Consider the following 20,856-nt stretch of genomic DNA (forward strand, 5'->3'; position numbering starts at 1 on the left):
CCTTTTTACCCTGTGGTAAACTGTCTTTACTATCTTCAATGAGATTTCCATTTCGCTTACCACCCAAGGATTTCTCTTTTCCCCAATTTCTATCCCCCACAGATTGAAATTGATGTCAGAAGCCAAATTTGAATTATAAACCAACCCATAATCATCTGCCATTTCTGCTGCTAATCATGCTGTTTTAGCTCTGTGCTATACCACATGAGTTCTCACTATCTCATGAAGTGAATTTTTGACCTCCTCCAAAATAATTATCTCTCCAAGATTGTCATGTGTTTGACCTATTTTTATTGCCCTTATCCACCTATCAAAATTACTTTGTTTGATCCTTTCAAACTCAATGTATATTTGACCAGGGTCCCTCCTGAGATCCCTGAAACATTACCAGTAGGCTTCTGGCTCTGATTCATCTGCACACCTGGCTTTCTTCACCTCCTCCTACTCTTCAGGTACCTCCTCTGATAGTCATGCAAACACCTCACCAGCTCAAACTACAATTTTGTTTCGGTCAACAAAAGCCACATGTTCACTGGCCATTTCATTGATTTAGCCATGTTCTCAAATGAAACGACAAAGGCTTCCACGGCTTCTCATTGAACTTATGCATTGCTGATCCCAACTGGGCCAATGGCTGCAGTGAGTTTGCTCATCATCACTATCCTCCTCACTAAGCTTATCTTTTACCTTCATGTTTGCCCTTGTAAGCCAACTTTCCTCTCCATTTGACAACTTCTGAAGTTCAAACTCTCTCCTTCTGCTACGACTATTCTCTTCCTCTCTTTTGCTTCCAATACAAGCTGTTCCATTTGCTATTGAATTTTAGCCAAACCCAAAGATTCCACCTGCAATTTCAGAGATTGTAAATGCCAAGGTATTGCTGTATTTTCCTGCTCTTTTCACACAGACAAAAGGAACCCCAGCTCCAGCTGGTCTGCCAATTCTAAAAGCACACTTCCTCTAAAGCTCCTGAAGTGACTTTGTCCACCCCTCAGAAACCCATAGTGAGTGGAAAAGTCATTACTTCACACGGAAAACCCAGTTTAAACTAACCAAATGCAACACTAGCACTTGCCACTCACTGCCTTCAACCTAATGTGGAATTAAAGGTTTTGATCTGGACTAAAGCCCCCAGTTTATTATGGACCGGATCTGACCCCCTCGAAATATTTTATGAACGTTTCCTTGACCCTCACTTTGTTCTTATTTTAAATGCAAAAGTAACACGGTGTGTTCCGGGTGCGAGTCAAGTTGTTAAAGTACTCAATGTGATGCAGAACAAAATTTATTCAAACACTACAATTAAAATACTACAGAAGAATGGAGAACTTAGAAGAACTTAACCACTGGAAAACTTAGCAGAATAATGGATATAGTAAATATTACTAAGTAAATGTTCAAATATAACATCCCACGAATACACTCCTTGGCAAAAGGGCAAATTCCAAAATTAGATTTTGTCACATGCAATGCCTGCAATAGGATGGGAAGCCCCATCTTCCAGCTGTAACAGAGAGAGGAGAAAGAATAGCTTCTAATTCTTCAAAAGACCAGCAGCCACTCTAAAACCTAAAAGCTGAATAAAATTAGCAATCCTGGTGTGTGAGAGCTGGCCACCCAGCTTCTATAATTCCAATTTCTACAAACAAAACCCGAAGTGTGACCAGCTGTTTACATGATCATAGACTGCTTGGCATCCCACGTTCAATCTCCCTCTTAAAAGAACCAGGCAAAATACGCCGATTAAAGCCACAGTAGCATCACATAAACAACTTAGAGATCTACCCTGTTCTCCATTCCATGAAGCTCAGGGGGACAGAATTCACAGCTCCATGGGTCTGAGTGTCCTCGTAAGTAACACATGGAGTCCGATCGTGGGCCAGGGACTGTGGCAGGCTGACAGACCGGCCAAGGGTGGCCATGACTAAATTCCCTAGAATGCTACTTGTGGTCTAAACAAATAATGACCTGCAGTGAAAACAGCTATTGCTGGAGAAATTCAGCAGGCCTGGCAGCAACTGTGCAGAAAAAAATAGAGTCAATTGTTGCAGGTTCAATGACCCTTCTTTAGGATTGACCACATAGACTGGGATTATCGCTCCAGGATTGTGAGAATGTGAAGACTGAAATTCTGACCCAGATTCAACAGGCATTTTGCTTATTTATGAGACATGAAGCATTCACTAGAGAAAGGGGCAGTGACCTGAGCCTGGAATATCAGACAATTCAGTTCCTGGGGATTAGCACCATGTGTAACCACTCTCTCAATCCTGTTTGATTGGACCATTTCTCAGTTTGTGAATATTGATTCATTATTGATTATTAACCCCGATTTCGTTACTGACAGGAATTCACACTTTTCAACGGATAACTACTGTTGATGTCAGTGATGATGGAAGCATTAAGAGATCGATGAGATTTGGATTTGATGGAAAGGATTTTATTAGTTTACAACCAGACAGAATGAAATGGATTGCATCCAATCACATTGCAGTGATGACGAAAGAGAAATGGGATTCAGATAAATCCTGGAACAACTACTGGGAAGTACATCTGGAAGAGGTACTTGTGCAGAATTTAAACAGATATCTAGAAGCAGCAAAGGGATTTTTCAAAAGGAAAGGTATGTGTTTCAGTTTTTGATCTCAAGTTCTGATCTAACCTCACTGATCTATGAAACCGATCAACCATTCCATTCCATGTCTGTCTATTGTTTCTGTTCTCACCCTTTCCCATCACAGTTCAGCCTGTAGTGTTCATCTCCAGAAATGAGCCCAATCATCAGGACAAGCCGCTCACTCTCTCCTGCCTGGTCACTGGATTTTATCCTGTAGACATCGAGGTGACCTGGCTAAGGAATGGAGAGGTTGTGTCTGAGACACAATCCTCAGGGATTCGACTGAACCATGATGGGACCCATCAGATCCAGAAAGAGATTGGAATCAGTGCTGGGGATGAGGATCAATATTCCTGCCAAATTGAACACAGCAGCATGACAGACACCAGGCTCTATCAGTGGGGTAAGGTACTGGACTGTGTGTGTGTCAGTGTCTGTCTGTGTGTGAGTGCATACACATGAATTTGCCTTTTGGCCCCTCAGGCCTGTTTCTCCCCATTCAGCAAGGTCCTGTCTGATCCTGATCTGTCCCTCACTACCCTTTACCCATTCCTCCTCTATGTCTCTTGCTGCCCTTCCCAAATGAAACCCTCCTGATCTCGAGCTGGAAACATTCATTTGATCCTCAGTGCTCACAACATTTTGGTGAGATTTCCAGTACAATTTTGTGAGGAAAAGTTGCTTCATTTCACTTCTAAGTGACCTCACTCTAATTTGAAGATAGTTCCATGTTGTCCTGGATTTCTGTGCCATATAATACCTGCAGTGATTGCAACAGGGTTTCAACAGCTGGAACACATAGAATATAAGTTCCTTGATTGGGCTTGTTAACCTGAACCAATCAGGTAGCCCTGACTAACATATAAAATGGGCGAGTGTCAACAATATTGAGACTCTTGAAAGATGCCCTACTTAAGTCTACAAAAGTGAAGGAATTATCAAACTAATCCGTTCTGCGGAATGGGCAGCAGTCATTGGAACGATTTTAAAGCCTATTGGGTTGGCTCACTTGTGTGGGGATTTTAAACAAGGTGCAAACCACTTTTGACAGATGGATTTGTGTGCAAACCTGGTGGGGATTGTGGGGCAACTGCCCTTCATGACCCTGGCCATGAACCACACTTACTTGCCAGTGTTGAGACCAGCTTCCCAGAAGCATGCTGCAATGAATACCCATCGGGGATTGTACCAATATAAAAGACTGTCATTTGGGATATCGTCAGCCAATTCAATTTTTCAGTGGGCAATCAAACATTTTATAAGGTCTACCCCTGGTCACCACTTACTCAGATGCCAATTACCCAATAACAGGGAAAACTAAAAGGAGAACTGAAAGAAATTTGATAAAGTTCTAAGGTGTTTTTCCAAGGCAGGCATATGCCTAAGAAGGGAAAAATGTGTATCCCAGTTCCCCCTAGTGATCTCCGTGGGCTGCAAAGTCAACAAGACCGGGTTACACCCGTTGGAAGATACAGCGAGCAAGATCAAAGGTGCCCTCGCACCTACCTTAGGTCATGTCTTGGGCTGGCAAATTATTTTTGGAAGTTCATACATAACCTGTTCTCCAACCTGACACCATTACATCAACTCCTTTTGCAAAAAAAGCTTAAGCCTTGGAAATAGTTGCAAAAATAAACTGGAGCTTTCTATGAGGTGAAGAGACAACTATCATCCTCCAAGGATTGGCACACTATGATGCCAAGAAAGATCTGACATTCATTGACATGCAATGCCTATTCACATGGCATTAGAGTCATATTAGCTCAAGGTGGCCCAATAGAGAGCAGTGCCCAAGGGCGCATACACCCAGGACTTTGGCTAACAGACTGTACATAAATCCAGACAGAGAAAAAAGGATTGACAGTCATATTTGGAGTCTGGAAGTCCACCAGTACCTTTATGTGTGAAAATTTGTGACAATCGTGAAACACAAATTCCTACTTGGTGTGCTTAAAGAGGACAAGGCAGTGCCACCTATAGTTTTGGGCTGCATTCAGTGATGTATTCTAACAGTAAGTGCTTATAATTATAAGTTAGAACACATTCCGGGTGTGAGTAGCAAATATGGATGCATTGAGCTGCCTAACATTAGCAAATACACCACCAGTCTTATGCCCAATGGACGAGCCTGTAATGGTATTTATTTTTGGACATGTTCCCAACCAGAGCTGACAATGTCAGACTTTGGACACAGAAAGATCTAGTTCTTTCAAAACGGAAGCAACTGGCATTGATAGGGGAAAGCAAAGGGTCTTTGAAATCCTTTGAATTGCACCTGGAGAGACCAGCAGAGGATGGCATGTTGTTATGGGGGGGGCAAGCCCTGAGCAAATGAAGCCACCAAATACTGGCTGAAATCCACCAGGAGTTTCCAAAATGAGGATGTTTTGTTGTGAATTTATGTCTGGTGGCCAGGCCTGGTTGCAGACAGAGCCATGTTGGTGGGGCAGTGCCCAGTGTGCCAACAAGGACAAAAATTACCACCAACAGTGCTCCCACATTCAAGGGAATGTTCGGGTAAACCTTGGACTTTGTTACATACTGACTATGCAGGTGCTTTCATGGTCACAAAGTTCTTAGTCATTGTAGATAGTAGCTGCACCTTTGATCTTGCTCACTGTACCTCCCTCATGGTCCGATCTGACCGAGTCTCATTTGCCAGCATTTGGGCATTTCCCTCTGAAGCCTTTCTATCTACATACCCATCTGGATGCCTCTATTGGTGATTTTGGTATCATCTGCAAACTTACTAACTGTGCCTCATATATTCGCATCCAAATCATTTACGTGGAACACACAGCATAGGAATGGGGCCTTCCGACCACGATGTTGTGCCGAACATGTTGCCAAATGAAACTAATCCTGTCCTTGGCCCATATCACTCCTTGTGCTTTTCTAAATTTCCCTTAAATGCCCTTATTGTATATTCCTCAACCACAACCCTGGCAGTGTGTTCAAGACTCCTACAAGTCTCTGTATAAAAAACTTGTCCCTCACATCTTCTTTGAACATTTCCCCCGCTCACCTCAAATGTACACCCCCTAGTCTTAGACATTTCAACACTGGGAACAAGATTCTGACCATCTACCCTGTCTAAACATCTGGTAATGTTATAGAGTTTAATTATGTCTGCCCTCAGCCTCCGCTGCTCAAGAGAAAACAGGCCATGTTTTTCAAGCCTCTCTTTATACCTCATTCGCCCCAATCCAGGCAACATCCTTTCAATAATGTGGTGACCAGAATTGCACACAATACTCTAAGTGTGGCCTAACCAAAGTCATATAAATCTGCAACATGAAATCCTGCCTCTTACACTCAAGTCCTCGACCAATAAAGGCAAACATATCACATGCCTTCTTTCCCGCCCTATCTACTTGTGTGGCCGCTTTCAGGGAGGTATGGAATTAAACCCCAGACCCTTGTGTACATCAATGCTGTTCAGTGTCCTGCCGTTAACTGTATCCTTTTCCTTAACATTTGATCTCCCAAAGTGCAGCACCTCACACTTACCCAGATTAAACTCCATCTTCCAATTTTCTGCCCATATCTATAATTGATCTAGATAAATGATGTAAGACAGTGGAGTGAGCACCAATCCTTGCGGGACATCACTGGTCACAGGCCTCCAGTCTGAAAGGCAACCCTCGACCACCATCTTCTGTATCCCACCTTCAAGCCAATTTTAATATTCAATCGGCTAGCTCCCCTTGGATCCCACATGATCGAACTTTATTAACTAGTCCGCCATGCAGAACTTTCTCGAACACTTTGCTGAAGTCCATTTGGACAATATCTACCACTCTGCCTCCTCCAGTCTTTTTTGTGACATCTTCAGAAAAACTCAATCAAGTTAGTGAGACACGATTCCCCACACACAAAGCCATGTTGACTATTTCTGATCAGCCCTTGCTTTCTAAATGCATGGAAACCCTGTCCCAGAATCCCCTCCAACAACAAACTCACTGCTGATGTAAGTCTCATCATTCTCTTGTTCCCCGGCTTTTCATTACAGCCTTTCTGAAATAATGGCACCACATTAGCCAAAAACCAGTCTTCTGGCACCTCACCCATAGTTGTTGATGATTGAAAAATCTAAGCGAGGCACCGAGTAATCGAGCTCCCCACAAAGTGCTGGGTAACACCTGATCAGATCCTGAGAATTTATCTTCCTTTATGCCTTTTAAAACCTCCATCACTTCCTTTTCTATAATACAGACAGCTTCCAAGTCATCACTATTTGTTTGCCCAAGTTCCCTAGTTCCCATGTCCTTCACAGTAAGTACTGACACAAAGCATTTGATTCGAGCTGGCCACAGTTCAATGGTACAATACCCTATCAGGGATGGCAGTGGAACAACAATGGCAGGTCTTTCTGGATATAATGCAAAAGGTGCAGGATCAGTTCATACCAAAGAGGAAGAAAGATCCTAAGGGGAGGCAGGGGCGGCCGTGGCTGACGAGGGAAGTTAAGGACTGTATAAAAATAAAAGAGAAGAAGTATAACATAGCAAAGATGAGCGGGATGCTGGAGGACTGGGAAGCTTTTAAAGAGCAACAGCGGATAACTAAAAAGGCAATACACAGAGAAAACATGAGTTATGAAGGAAAACTGGCCAAAAATATAAAGGAGGATAGTAAAAGCATTTTTAGGTATGTGAAAAGAAAAAAAATGGTTAAGGCTAAAATTGGGCCCTTGGAGTCAGAAACGAGTGAATTTATTATGGGGAACAAGGAAATGGCAGAAGAGTCGAATAGGTACTTTGGATCTGTCTTCACTAGGGAAGACACAAGCAATCACCCAGATGCAGTAGTGGCTGAAGGACCGAGGGTAATGAACGAACTGAAGGGTATTTATATTCGGCAGGAAATGGTGTTGGAGAGATTGTTAGGTCTGAAGGCTGATAAGTCCCCGGGACCTGATGGTCTGCATCCCAGGGTACTTAAGGAGGTGGCTGTAGAAATTGTGGACGCGTTGGTAATTATTTTCCAAGGTTCTATAGATTCAGGATCAGTTCCTGCGGATTGGAGGGTGGCAAATGTTGTCCCACTTTTCAAGAAAGGAGGGAGAGAGAAAACAGGGAATTATAGACAGGTTAGCCTGACGTCAGTGGTGGGAAAGATGCTGGAGTCAATTATAAAAGATAAAATTATGACTCATTTGGATAGCAGTAACAGGATAGGTCAGAGTCAGCATGGATTTATGAAGGGCAAATCGTGCTTGACTAATCTTCTGGAATTTTTTGAGGATGTTTCTATGAAGATGGATAAGGGAGAGCCAGTGGATGTAGTATACCTGGACTTTCAGAAAGCCTTTGATAAGGTCCCACATAGGAGATTGGTGAACAAAATTAGGGCACATGGTATTGGGGGCAAAATACTGAGTTGGATTGAAAATTGGCTGGCTGACAGGAAGCAAAGAGTAGTGATAAACGGGTCCCTTTCGGAATGGCAGGCAGTGACCAGTGGGGTACCACAAGGTTCGGTGCTGGGACCGCAGCTGTTTACGATATATATTAATGATATAGACGAAGGCAATAGAAGTAATATTAGCTAATTTGCTGATGACACAAAGTTGGGTGGCAGTGTGAAATGTGAGGAGGATGTTATTAGAATACAGGCTGACTTGGACAGGCTAGGTGAGTGGACGGATGCATGGCAGATGCAACTTGATGTGGATAAATGTGTGGTTATACACTTTGGTGGCAAGAACACGAAGGCAGATTACTATCTCTATGGAGTCAAGTTAGGTAAAGGGGAAGCACAACGAGATCTAGGTGTTCTTGTACATCAGTCAATGAAAGCAAGCATGCAGGCACAGCAGGCAGTGAAGGAAGCTAATAGCATGCTGGCCTTCATCACAAGAAGAATTGAGTATAGGAGCAAAGAGGCCCTTCTGCAGCTGTACAGGGCCCTGGTGAGACCGCACCTGGAGAATCGTGTGCAGTTTTGGTCTCCCAATTTGATGAGGGACATTCTTGCTATTGAGGGAGTGCAGCGTAGATTCACAAGGTCAATGCCCGGAATGGCGGGACTATCATATGTTGAAAGATTGGAGCGACTGGGCTTGTATACTCTTGAGGTTAGAAGGATGAGAGGGGATCTGATTGAGACGTATAAGATTATTAAGGGATTGGACACTGTGGAGGCAGGAAGCATGTTTCCACTGATGGGTGAGTCCAGGACCAGAGGACACTGTTTAAAAATAAGGGGTAGGCCATTTAGAACAGAGTTGAGGAGAAACTTCTTCACCCAGTGAGTGATGGATATATGGAATGCTCTGCCCCAGAAGACAGTGGAGGCCAACTCTCTGGATGCTTTCAAGAAAGAGATAGAGCTCTTAAAGATAGTGGAATCAAGGGTTATGGGAATAAGGCAGGAACAGGATACTGATTGTGGATGATCAGCCATGATCATAATGAATGGTGGTGCTGGCTCAAAGGGCCAAATGGCCTACTCCAGCACCTATTGCCTATTGTCTATTGTCTATTGTCATAATTCACCAATCTTCGGTGGTCCACACATCAATGGCCACTTTGATCATTAAGGTGCCTTATTCTCTCTCTAATTACTCTCTTGCCCTTAATCTACTGACAGAATCTGTTTGGATTATCCATAACCCGACTTGCCAAAGCTATCTCATGTTGCCTTTTTGCCCTCCTGATTTCCCTCTGAAGTACACTCCTGATGTCCTTATTGTCTTCTTAGGATTCACTGAATCCTTGTTGTCGATACCTGACACACGCCTCTTCTTTTTTCTTGAGCAGAACCTTAACTTCTCGAGTCATCCAGCATTCCCTACACCTACCAGCCTTGCCCTCTGCACTAACAGGAACATATTGCCTCTGAACTCTCATTATCATATTCTTAAAGGAACGTTCCCCCACCCCCGCCAATTTCCCAGCTATCCCTTCGCCTGTGAATAACCTAACCTATCAACTTTTGAAAGTTCCCATCTAATACTGTCAAAAAGAGCCTGGTGCTTTAGAGACTGCCCGTATTGGATGTCAAACAAGTTGGAACTCAACCCCTTGCTAAAATGCCCCAGGAAGCTCTCCAAGCCAAATGACTGGCCAAAATCCTTGGGCTCAGGGTTGGAGGGAAGCAACGATTGTAATGAGACCTCAGAGAATATGAGTTCCATGATTGAACAAGATTAACAGCCCCAATCAGGGAGCCCTGGCTGACAAATAAAAAGGTCAGCCTCAGAGATGCTGAAATTCTGCTTTCTGTCTCTGAATGAGCCAACACTAACATCAAGGACTATTCAATAAAGGGTGACTTGGTGATGGATACCAGCCTCTGTTGGAGTTTCTGCAATGGGATTTGGAGAGTAAAATTGGGTGAGGGACAACCCATTTTTTGAACCAATCCTATCAAATCCCAATGGGTGAGTACAGTTAAAATTATTCCCAATCAACACAGAACTGGGAATGGATCCAGGAAGAGCGATAATCCTGATATTCTTGCAATTCATTTCAGAAATCCCAGAAAACAGCACGGAACATTTCCATCTTGTAATTGTTATTGGAATAGTCATTCTAATAGCTTTAATATTTGAAACAGTCATCTGGAAAAGGCCATGGAAAGGTAAGAAAACCAGAGAGGGAAATTTAGAAATGAGGGTTCACAATCAGTGTGGGAAAATGTCCAGGACTGGAAGTACAGTGCACTGTGTTGAACGGGAACTGATTGAAACTCTACACATAAATGCACAAGTATAAACAGGTCTTGCTGACCTGATCTTCCTTTGTGTGATTGGCCCAGGTGAGTTTGAATATTGATCATTAACCAACCTCGCATACTTACATTCTTTCTGACTGAACATCAATAGAATAGAACAGATCTCCAAAACGTCCATAAAGTGGAAGGATGGAGAGGAGTGTGAGAAAGAGGATTTTTTACACAATCTCCATTCCCTTGCATTTGTTGTGTTCTCACTCTCTGAGAATGGATTATTCCCCATTCTAATGGGCATATATTTTGTTTCTGCAGATTCACCAAGTGGGACCTATATGCCAGCTCACAGTAAGTGACTGAGGGGACGGAGTGTTGGGAAAGATGCTGAAAGGGTTGGAAGGAGTAGAATTACATTCTCCTGGATGGAACATGTATCATTTTACGCACAATGCAATTCTTCACGACTCACTTATCCTTCTCTTCCCCAGCTCCACAGCCCCAAGACCTCTCCTTGCAATCCTCATTGCCCCTCCCCATTTCCATAACCCCACTCCCTATCCCTCCCGCACCCCTCCCCATCCCCCTCCCATTCTACACCCTTGATTCCCTTTCATTTGTGCTGTGTCAGGGTGGTTAGTTAATGTTGAGGGGAATTGAATTCTGTGTCCAGTGAGTTAGAGAGAATAGTTCAGAGTGCGTTTTTATATATTTTATTCAACTTCTCACACTCATCTTATTATCTCAGCTTTGGATGTCTCTATTCCAGCATCATAATGAAGTCAGTGATATTTCAAATTCTCACTGTAATTTGGAACATCTTTCTTCCCCTCCAGACCCTGCCTCACCCTCCCGGACACTGTTAAAACCCACCAGACTACCTTCATTCCCTTCCAGACCCTGTCTCACCCTCCCGGACACTGTTAAAACCCAGCAGACTAAATTCACTCCCTTCCATACCCTGCCTCACCCTCACGGACACTGTTAAAACCCACCAGACTAACTTCACTCCCTTCCTGACCCTGTCTCACCCTCCCGGACACTGTTAAAACCCACCAGACTAAATTCACTCCCTTCCATACCCTGCCTCACCCTCACGTACACTGTTAAAACCCACCAAACTAAATTCACTCCCATCCATACCCTGCCTCACCCTCCCAGGCACTGTTAAACCCCACCAGACTAAATTCACTCCCTTCCTGACCCAGTCTCACCCTCCCAGACACTGTTAAAACCCACCAGACTAAATTCACTCCTATCCTGATCCTGCCTCACTCTCCCAGACAGTGTTAAATCCCACGAGACTAAATTCACTCCCTTCCTGACCCAGTCTCACCCTCCCGGACACTGTTAAAACCCACCAGACAAATTCACTCCCTTCCTGACCCTGTCTCACCCTCCCAGACACTGTTAAAACCCACCAGACTAAATTCACTCCCTTCCTGACCCAGTCTCACCCTCCCGGACACTGTTAAAACCCACCAGACCAATTCACTCTCTTCCTGACCCTGTCTCACCCTCCCAGACACTGTTAAAACCCACCAGACTGAATTCACTCCTATCCTGATTCTGCCTCACCCTCCCAGACACTGTTAAAACCCACCAGACTAAATTCACTCCCTTCCTGACACAGTCTCACCCTCCCAGACACTGTTAAAACCCACCAGACTAAATTCACTCCTATCCTGATCCTGCCTCACCCTCCCGGACACTGTTAAAACCCACCAGACTAAATTCACTCCCTTCCTGACCCAGTCTCACCCTCCCAGACACTGTTAAAACCCACCAGACTAAATTCACTCCTATCCTGATCCTGCCTCACCCTCCCAGACAGTGTAAAAACCCACCAGACTAAATTCACTCCCTTCCTGACCCAGTCTCACCCTCCCAGACACTGTTAAAACCCACCAGACTAAATTCACTCCAATCCATAGCCTGCCTCACCCTCCCAGACACTGTTAAAACCCACCAGACCAATTCACTCCCTTCCTGACCGTGTCTCACCCTCCTAGACGCTGTTAAAACCCACCAGACTAAATTCACTCCCATCCATACCCTGCCTCACCCTCCCAGGCACTGTTAAAACCCACCAGACTAAATTCACTCCCTTCCTGACCCAGTCTCACCCTCCCGGACACTGTTAAAACCCACCAGACCAATTCACTCCCTTCCTGACCCAGTCTCACCCCCCCAGACACTGTTTAAACCCACCAGACTAAATTCACTCCCTTCCTGATCCTGTCTCACCCTCCCGGACACTGTTTAAACCCACCAGACTAAATTCACTCCCTTCCTGACCCAGTCAAACCCTCCCGGACACTGTTAAAACCCACCAGACTAAATTCACTCCTATCCTGATCCTGCCTCACCCTCCCAGACACTGTTAAAACCCACCAGACTAAACTCACTCCCTTCCTGACCCAGTCTCACCCTCCCAGGCACTGTTAAAACCCACCAGACTAAATTCACTCCCTTCCTGACCCAGTCAAACCCTCCCGGACACTGTTAAAACCCACCAGACTAAACTCACTCCTATCCTGATTCTGCCTCACCCTCCCAGATGGAGTTAAAACCCACCAGACTAAATTCACTCCCTTCCTGAACCAGTCAAACCCTCCCGGACACTGTTAAAACCCACCAGACTAAATTCACTCCTATCCTGATCCTGCCTCACCATCCCTGATGCAGTTAAAACCCACCAGACTAAATTCACTCCCTTCCTGACCCTGTCTCACCCTCCCGGACACTGTTAAAAACCCACCAGACTAAATTCACTCCCTTCCTGGCCCAGTCTCACCCTCCCGGACACTGTTAAAACCCATCAGACTAAATTCACTCCCCCGCCCCGATCCTGCCTCACCCTTTCGGACACTGTTAAAACCCACCAGACTAAATTCACTCCCTTCCTGACCCAGTCTCACCCTCCCAGACACTGTTAAAACCCACCAGACTAAATTCACTCCTATCCTGATCCTGCCTCACTCTCCCAGACAGTGTTAAAACCCACGAGACTAAATTCACTCCCTTCCTGACCCAGTCTCACCCTCCGAGACACTGTGAAAACCCACCAGACTAAATTCTCTCCTATCCTGATCCTGCCTCACTACCCCCAGACACTGTTAAAACCCACCAGACTAAATTCACTCCCTTCCTGATCCTGCTCACCCTCCCAGATGCAGTTAAAACCCACCAGACTAAATTCACTCCCTTCCTGATCCTGCCTCACCCTCCCAGACACTGTTTAAACCCACCAGACTAAATTCACTCCCTTCCTGACCCAGTCTCACCCTCCCAGACATTGTTAAAACCCACCAGACTAAATTGACTCCTATCCTGATCCTGCCTCACCGTCCCAGACACTGTTAAAACCCACCAGACTAAATTCACTCCCTTCCTGACCCAGTCTCACCCTCCCGGACACTGTTAAAACCCACCAGACTAAATTCACTCCCCCCTGCCGATCCTGCCACACCCTCCCGGACACTGTTAAAACCCACCAGACCAATTCACTCCCTTCCTGATCCAGTCTCACCCTCCCGGACACTGTTAAAACCCACCAGACCAATTCACTCCCTTCCTGACCCTGTCTCACCCTCCCAGATGCAGTTAAAACCCACCAGACCAAATTCACTCCCTTCCTGACCCAGTCTCACCCTCCCGGACACTGTTAAAACACACCAGACTAAATTCACTCCCTTCCTGACCCTGTCTCACCCTCCCGGACACTGCTAAAACCCACCAGACCAATTCACTCCCTTCCTGACCCTGTCTCACCCTCCCAGACACAGTTAACACCCACCAGACTAAATTCACTCCTATCCTGATTCTGCCTCACCCTCCCAGACACTGTTAAAACCCACCAGACTAAATTCACTCCTATCCTGATCCTGCCTCACCCTCCCGGACACTGTTAAAACCCACCAGACAAAATTCACTCCCTTCCTGACCCAGTCTCACCCTCCCAGACACTGTTACAACCCACCAGACTAAATTCACTCCTATCCTGATCCTGCCTCACCCTCCCAGATGCAGTTAAAACCCACCAGACTAAATTCACTCCCTTCCTGACCCAGTCAAACCCTCCCAGACACTGTTAAAACCCACCAGACTAAATTCACTCCCTTCCTGACCCAGTCTCACCCTCCCAGACACTGTGAAAACCCACCAGACTAAATTCACTCCTATCCTGATCCTTCCTCACCACCCCCAGACACTGTTAAAACCCACCAGACTAAATTCACTCCCTTCCTCACCCAGTCTCACCCTCCCAGACACTGTTAAAACCCACCAGACTAAATTCACTCCCCCCCGATCCTGCCTCACCCTCCCGGACACTGTTAAAACCCACCAGACTAAAATCACTCCCCCCGGCCGATCCTGCCTCACCCTCCCGGACACTGTTAAAACCCACCAGACTAAATTCACTCCCATCCATACCCTGCCTCACCCTCCCAGGCACTGTTAAAACCAACCAGACTAAATTCACTCCCTTCCTGACCCAGTCTCACCCTCCCAGACACTGTTTAAACCCACCAGACTAAATTCACTACTATCCTGATCCTGCCTCACTCTCCCAGACAGTGTTAAAACCCACGAAACTAAATTCACTCCCTTCCTGACCCAGTGTCACCCTCCCAGACACTGTGAAAACCCACCAGACTAAATTCACTCCTATCCTGATCCTGCCTCACCACCCCCAGACACTGTTAAAACCCACCAGACTAAATTCACTCCTTTCCTGATCCTGCCTCACCCTCCCAGATGCAGTTAAAACCCACCAGACTAAATTCACTCCCTTCCTGATCCTGTCTCACCCTCCCGGACACTGTTTAAAACCACCAGACTAAATTCACTCCCTTCCTGACCCAGTCTCACCCTCCCAGACACTGTTAAAACCCACCAGACGAAATTCACTCCTATCCTGATCCTGCCTCACCGTCCCAGACACTGTTAAAACCCACCAGACTAAATTCACTCCCTTCCTGACCCAGTCTCACCCTCCCGGACACTGTTGAAACCCACCAGACTAAATTCACTCCAATCCATAGCCTGCCTCACCCTCCTAGGCACTGTTAAAACCCACCAGACTAAATTCACTCCTATCCTGATCCTCCCTCACCGTCCCAGACACTGTTAAAACCCACCAGACTAAATTCACTCCCTTCCTGACCCATTCTCACCCTCCCAGATGCAGTTAAAACCCACCAGAGTAAATTCACTCCCTTCCTGATCCTGCCTCACCCTCCCGGACACTGTTAAAACCCACCAGACCAATTCACTCCCTTCCTGACCCAGTCTCACCCCCCCAGACACTATTTAAACCCACCAGACTAAATTCACTCCATTCCTGATCCTGTCTCACCCTCCCGGACACTGTTTAAACCCACCAGACTAAATTCACTCCCTTCCTGACCCAGTCAAACCCTCCCGGACACTGTTAAAACCCACCAGACTAAATTCACTCCTATCCTGATCCTGCCTCACCCTCCCAGACACTGTTAAAACCCACCAGACTAAATTCACTCCATTCCAGACCCAGTCTCACCCTCCCAGGCACTGTTAAAACCCACCAGACTAAATTCACTCCCTTCCTGACCCAGTCAAACCCTCCCGGACACTGTTAAAACCCACCAGACTAAACTCACTCCTATCCTGATTCTGCCTCACCCTCCCAGATGCAGTTAAAACCCACCAGACTAAATTCACTCCCGTCCTGACCCAGTCAAACCCTCCCGGACACTGTTAAAACCCACCAGACTAAATTCACTCCTATCCTGATTCTGCCTCACCATCCCTGATGCAGTTAAAACCCACCAGACTAAATTCACTCCCTTCCTGACCCTGTCTCACCCTCCCGGACACTGTTAAAAACCCACCAGACTAAATTCACTCCCTTCCTGACCCAGTCTCACCCTCCCGGACACTGTTAAAACCCACCAGACTAAATTCACTCCCCCGCCCCGATCCTGCCTCACCCTTTCGGACACTGTTAAAACCCACCAGACTAAATTCACTCCCAACCATACCCTGCCTCACCCTCCCAGGCACTGTTAAAACCCACCAGACCAAATTCACTCCCTTCCTGACCCAGTCTCACCCTCCCAGACACTGTTAAAACCCACCAGACTAAATTCACTCCTATCCTGATCCTGCCTCACTCTCCCAGACAGTGTTAAAACCCACGAGACTAAATTCACTCCCTTCCTGATCCTGTCTCACCCTCCCGGACACTGTTTAAACCCACCAGACTAAATTCACTCCCTTCCTGATCCTGTCTCACCCTCCCGGACACTGTTTAAACCCACCAGACTAAATTCACTCCCTTCCTGACCCAGTCAAACCCTCCCGGACACTGTTAAAACCCACCAGACTAAATTCACTCCTATCCTGATCCTGCCTCACCCTCCCAGACACTGTTAAAACCCACCAGACTAAATTCACTCCATTCCTGACCCAGTCTCACCCTCCCAGGCACTGTTAAAACCCACCAGACTAAATTCACTCCCTTCCTGACCCAGTCAAACCCTCCCGGACACTGTTAAAACCCACCAGACTAAACTCACTCCTATCCTGATTCTGCCTCACCCTCCCAGATGCAGTTAAAACCCACCAGACTAAATTCACTCCCGTCCTGACCCAGTCAAACCCTCCCGGACACTGTTAAAACCCACCAGACTAAATTCACTCCTATCCTGATTCTGCCTCACCATCCCTGATGCAGTTAAAACCCACCAGACTAAATTCACTCCCTTCCTGACCCTGTCTCACCCTCCCGGACACTGTTAAAAACCCACCAGACTAAATTCACTCCCTTCCTGACCCAGTCTCACCCTCCCGGACACTGTTAAAACCCACCAGACTAAATTCACTCCCCCGCCCCGATCCTGCCTCACCCTTTCGGACACTGTTAAAACCCACCAGACTAAATTCACTCCCAACCATACCCTGCCTCACCCTCCCAGGCACTGTTAAAACCCACCAGACTAAATTCACTCCCTTCCTGACCCAGTCTCACCCTCCGAGACACTGTGAAAACCCACCAGACTAAATTCTCTCCTATCCTGATCCTGCCTCACTACCCCCAGACGCTGTTAAAACCCACCAGACTAAATTCACTCCCTTCCTGATCCTGCTCACCCTCCCAGATGCAGTTAAAACCCACCAGACTAAATTCACTCCCTTCCTGATCCTGCCTCACCCTCCCAGACACTGTTTAAACCCACCAGACTAAATTCACTCCCTTTCTGACCCTGTCTCACCCTCCCGGACACTGTTAAAACCCACCAGACGAAATTCACTCCCTTCCTGACCCAGTCTCACCCTCCCAGACAATGTTAAAACCCACCAGACTAAATTGACCCCTATCCTGATCCTGCCTCACCCTACCAGACACTGTTAAAACCCACCAGACTAAATTCACTCCTTTCCTGACCCAGTCTCACCCTCCCAGACACTGTTAAAACCCACCAGACTAAATTCACTCCCCCCTGCCGATCCTGCCTCACCCTCCCGGACACTGTTAAAACCCACCAGACCAATTCACTCCCTTCCTGATCCAGTCTCACCCTCCCGGACACTGTTAAAACCCACCAGACTAAATTCACTCCCTTCCTGACCCAGTCTCACCCTCCCGGACACTGTTAAAACCCACCAGACTAAATTCACTCCCCCGCTGAACCTGCCTCACCCTCCCGGACACTGTTGAAACCCACCAGACTAAATTCACTCCAATCCATAGCCTGCCTCACCCTCCTAGGCACTGTTAAAACCCACCAGACTAAATTCACTCCTATCCTGATCCTGCCTCACCGTCCCAGACTCTGTTAAAACCCACCAGACTAAATTCACTCCCTTCCTGACCCAGTCTCACCCTCCCGGACACTGTTAAAACCCACCAGACTAAATTCACTCCCCCCCTGAACCTGCCTCACCCTCCCGGACACTGTTGAAACCCACCAGACTAAATTCACTCCAATCCATAGCCTGCCTCACCCTCCTAGGCACTGTTAAAACCCACCAGACTAAATTCACTCCTATCCTGATCCTGCCTCACCGTCCCAGACACTGTTAAAACCCACCAGACTAAATTCACTCCCTTCCTGACCCATTCTCACCCTCCCAGATGTAGTTAAAACCCACCAGAGTAAATTCACTCCCTTCCTGATCCTGCCTCACCCTCCCGGACACTGTTAAAACCCACCAGACCAATTCACTCCCTTCCTGACCCAGTCTCACCCCCCCAGACACTGTTTAAACCCACCAGACTAAATTCACTCCCTTCCTGATCCTGTCTCACCCTCCCGGACACTGTTTAAACCCACCAGACTAAATTCACTCCCTTCCTGACCCAGTCAAACCCTCCCGGACACTGTTAAAACCCACCAGACTAAATTCACTCCTATCCTGATCCTGCCTCACCCTCCCAGACACTGTTAAAACCCACCAGACTAAATTCACTCCATTCCTGACCCAGTCTCACCCTCCCGGGCACTGTTAAAACCCACCAGACTAAATTCACTCCCTTCCTGACCCAGTCAAACCCTCCCGGACACTGTTAAAACCCACCAGACTAAACTCACTCCTATCCTGATTCTGCCTCACCCTCCCAGATGCAGTTAAAACCCACCAGACTAAATTCACTCCCGTCCTGACCCAGTCAAACCCTCCCGGACACTGTTAAAACCCACCAGACTAAACTCACTCCTATCCTGATTCTGCCTCACCCTCCCAGATGCAGTTAAAACCCACCAGACTAAATTCACTCCCTTCCTGACCCTGTCTCACCCTCCCGGACACTGTTAAAAACCCACCAGACTAAATTCACTCCCTTCCTGACCCAGTCTCACCCTCCCGGACACTGTTAAAACCCACCAGACTAAATTCACTCCCCCGCCCCGATCCTGCCTCACCCTTTCGGACACTGTTAAAACCCACCAGACTAAATTCACTCCCATCCATACCCTGCCTCACCCTCCCAGGCACTGTTAAAACCTACCAGACTAAATTCACTCCCTTCCTGACCCAGTCTCACCCTCCCAGACACTGTTAAAACCCACCAGACTAAATTCACTCCTATCCTGATCCTGCCTCACTCTCCCAGACAGTGTTAAAACCCACGTGACTAAATTCACTCCCTTCCTGACCCAGTCTCACCCTCCGAGACACTGTGAAAACCCACCAGACTAAATTCTCTCCTATCCTGATCCTGCCTCACTACCCCCAGACGCTGTTAAAACCCACCAGACTAAATTCACTCCCTTCCTGATCCTGCTCACCCTCCCAGATGCAGTTAAAACCCACCAGACTAAATTCACTCCCTTCCTGATCCTGCCTCACCCTCCCAGACACTGTTTAAACCCACCAGACTAAATTCACTCCCTTTCTGACCCTGTCTCACCCTCCCGGACACTGTTAAAACCCACCAGACGAAATTCACTCCCTTCCTGACCCAGTCTCACCCTCCCAGACAATGTTAAAACCCACCAGACTAAATTGACCCCTATCCTGATCCTGCCTCACCCTACCAGACACTGTTAAAACCCACCAGACTAAATTCACTCCTTTCCTGACCCAGTCTCACCCTCCCGGACACTGTTAAAACCCACCAGACTAAATTCACTCCTATCCTGATCCTTCCTCACCACCCCCAGACACTGTTGAAACCCACCAGACTAAATTCACTACCTTCCTGACCCAGTCTCACCCTCCCGGACACTGTTAAAACCCACCAGACTAAATTCACTACCCCGCTGAACCTGCCTCACCCTCCCGGACACTGTCAAACCCACCAGACTAAATTCACTCCCTTCCTGATCCTTCCTCACCCTCCCAGACACTGTTAAAAACCCACCAGACTAAATTCACTCCCTTCCTGACCCTGTCTCACCCTCCCAGATGCAATTAAAACCCACCAGACTAAATTCACTCCCTTCCTGATCCTGCCTCACCCTCCCAGACACTGTTTAAACCCACCAGACTAAATTCACTCCCTTCCTGATCCTTCCTCACCCTCCCAGACACTGTTAAATACCCACCAGACTAAATTCACTCCCTTCCTGACCCTGTCTCAACCACCCAGACACTGTTGAAACCCACCAGACTAAATTCACTCCCTTCCTGACCATGCCTCACCGTCCCAGACACTGTTAAAACCCACCAGACTAAATTCACTACCTTCCTGACCCAGGCTCACCCTCCCGGACACTGTTAAAACCCACCAGACTAAATTCACTCCCCCGCTGAACCTGCCTCACCCTCCCGGACACTGTTGAAACCCACCTGACTAAATTCACTCCAATCCATAGCCTGCCTCACAATCCTAGGCACTGTTAAAACCCACCAGACTAAATTCACTCCCTTCCTGACCCAGTCTCACCCTCCCAGATGCAGTTAAAACCCACCAGACTAAATTCACTCCCTTCCTGATCCTGCCTCACCCTCCCAGACACTGTTTAAACCCACCAGACTAAATTCACTCCCTTCCTGATCCTTCCTCACCCTCCAATACACTGTTAAAAACCCACCAGACTAAATTCACTCCCTTCCTGACCCTGTCTCACCCTCCC

At 46.9% G+C, this 20,856-nt stretch overlaps 1 protein-coding gene across 1 annotated transcript in view; it reads left to right on the forward strand.

Moving 5' to 3' along the window:
* The window catches only part of LOC132206224 (major histocompatibility complex class I-related gene protein-like), a 45,501-nt gene that overhangs the window by 9,281 nt on the left and 15,364 nt on the right, over positions 1 to 20,856 (forward strand). Inside the window, exons 3-5 of the mRNA XM_059639594.1 lie at positions 2,348 to 2,623; positions 2,742 to 3,020; positions 10,097 to 10,204. Of these exons, the coding sequence (XP_059495577.1) occupies positions 2,348 to 2,623; positions 2,742 to 3,020; positions 10,097 to 10,204 (663 nt within the window). The remainder of the gene's footprint in view (positions 1 to 2,347; positions 2,624 to 2,741; positions 3,021 to 10,096; positions 10,205 to 20,856) is intronic.

This window comes from Stegostoma tigrinum, chromosome 34, assembly GCF_030684315.1.
Source record: "Stegostoma tigrinum isolate sSteTig4 chromosome 34, sSteTig4.hap1, whole genome shotgun sequence".
Classification (NCBI taxonomy): Eukaryota; Metazoa; Chordata; class Chondrichthyes; order Orectolobiformes; family Stegostomatidae; genus Stegostoma; species Stegostoma tigrinum.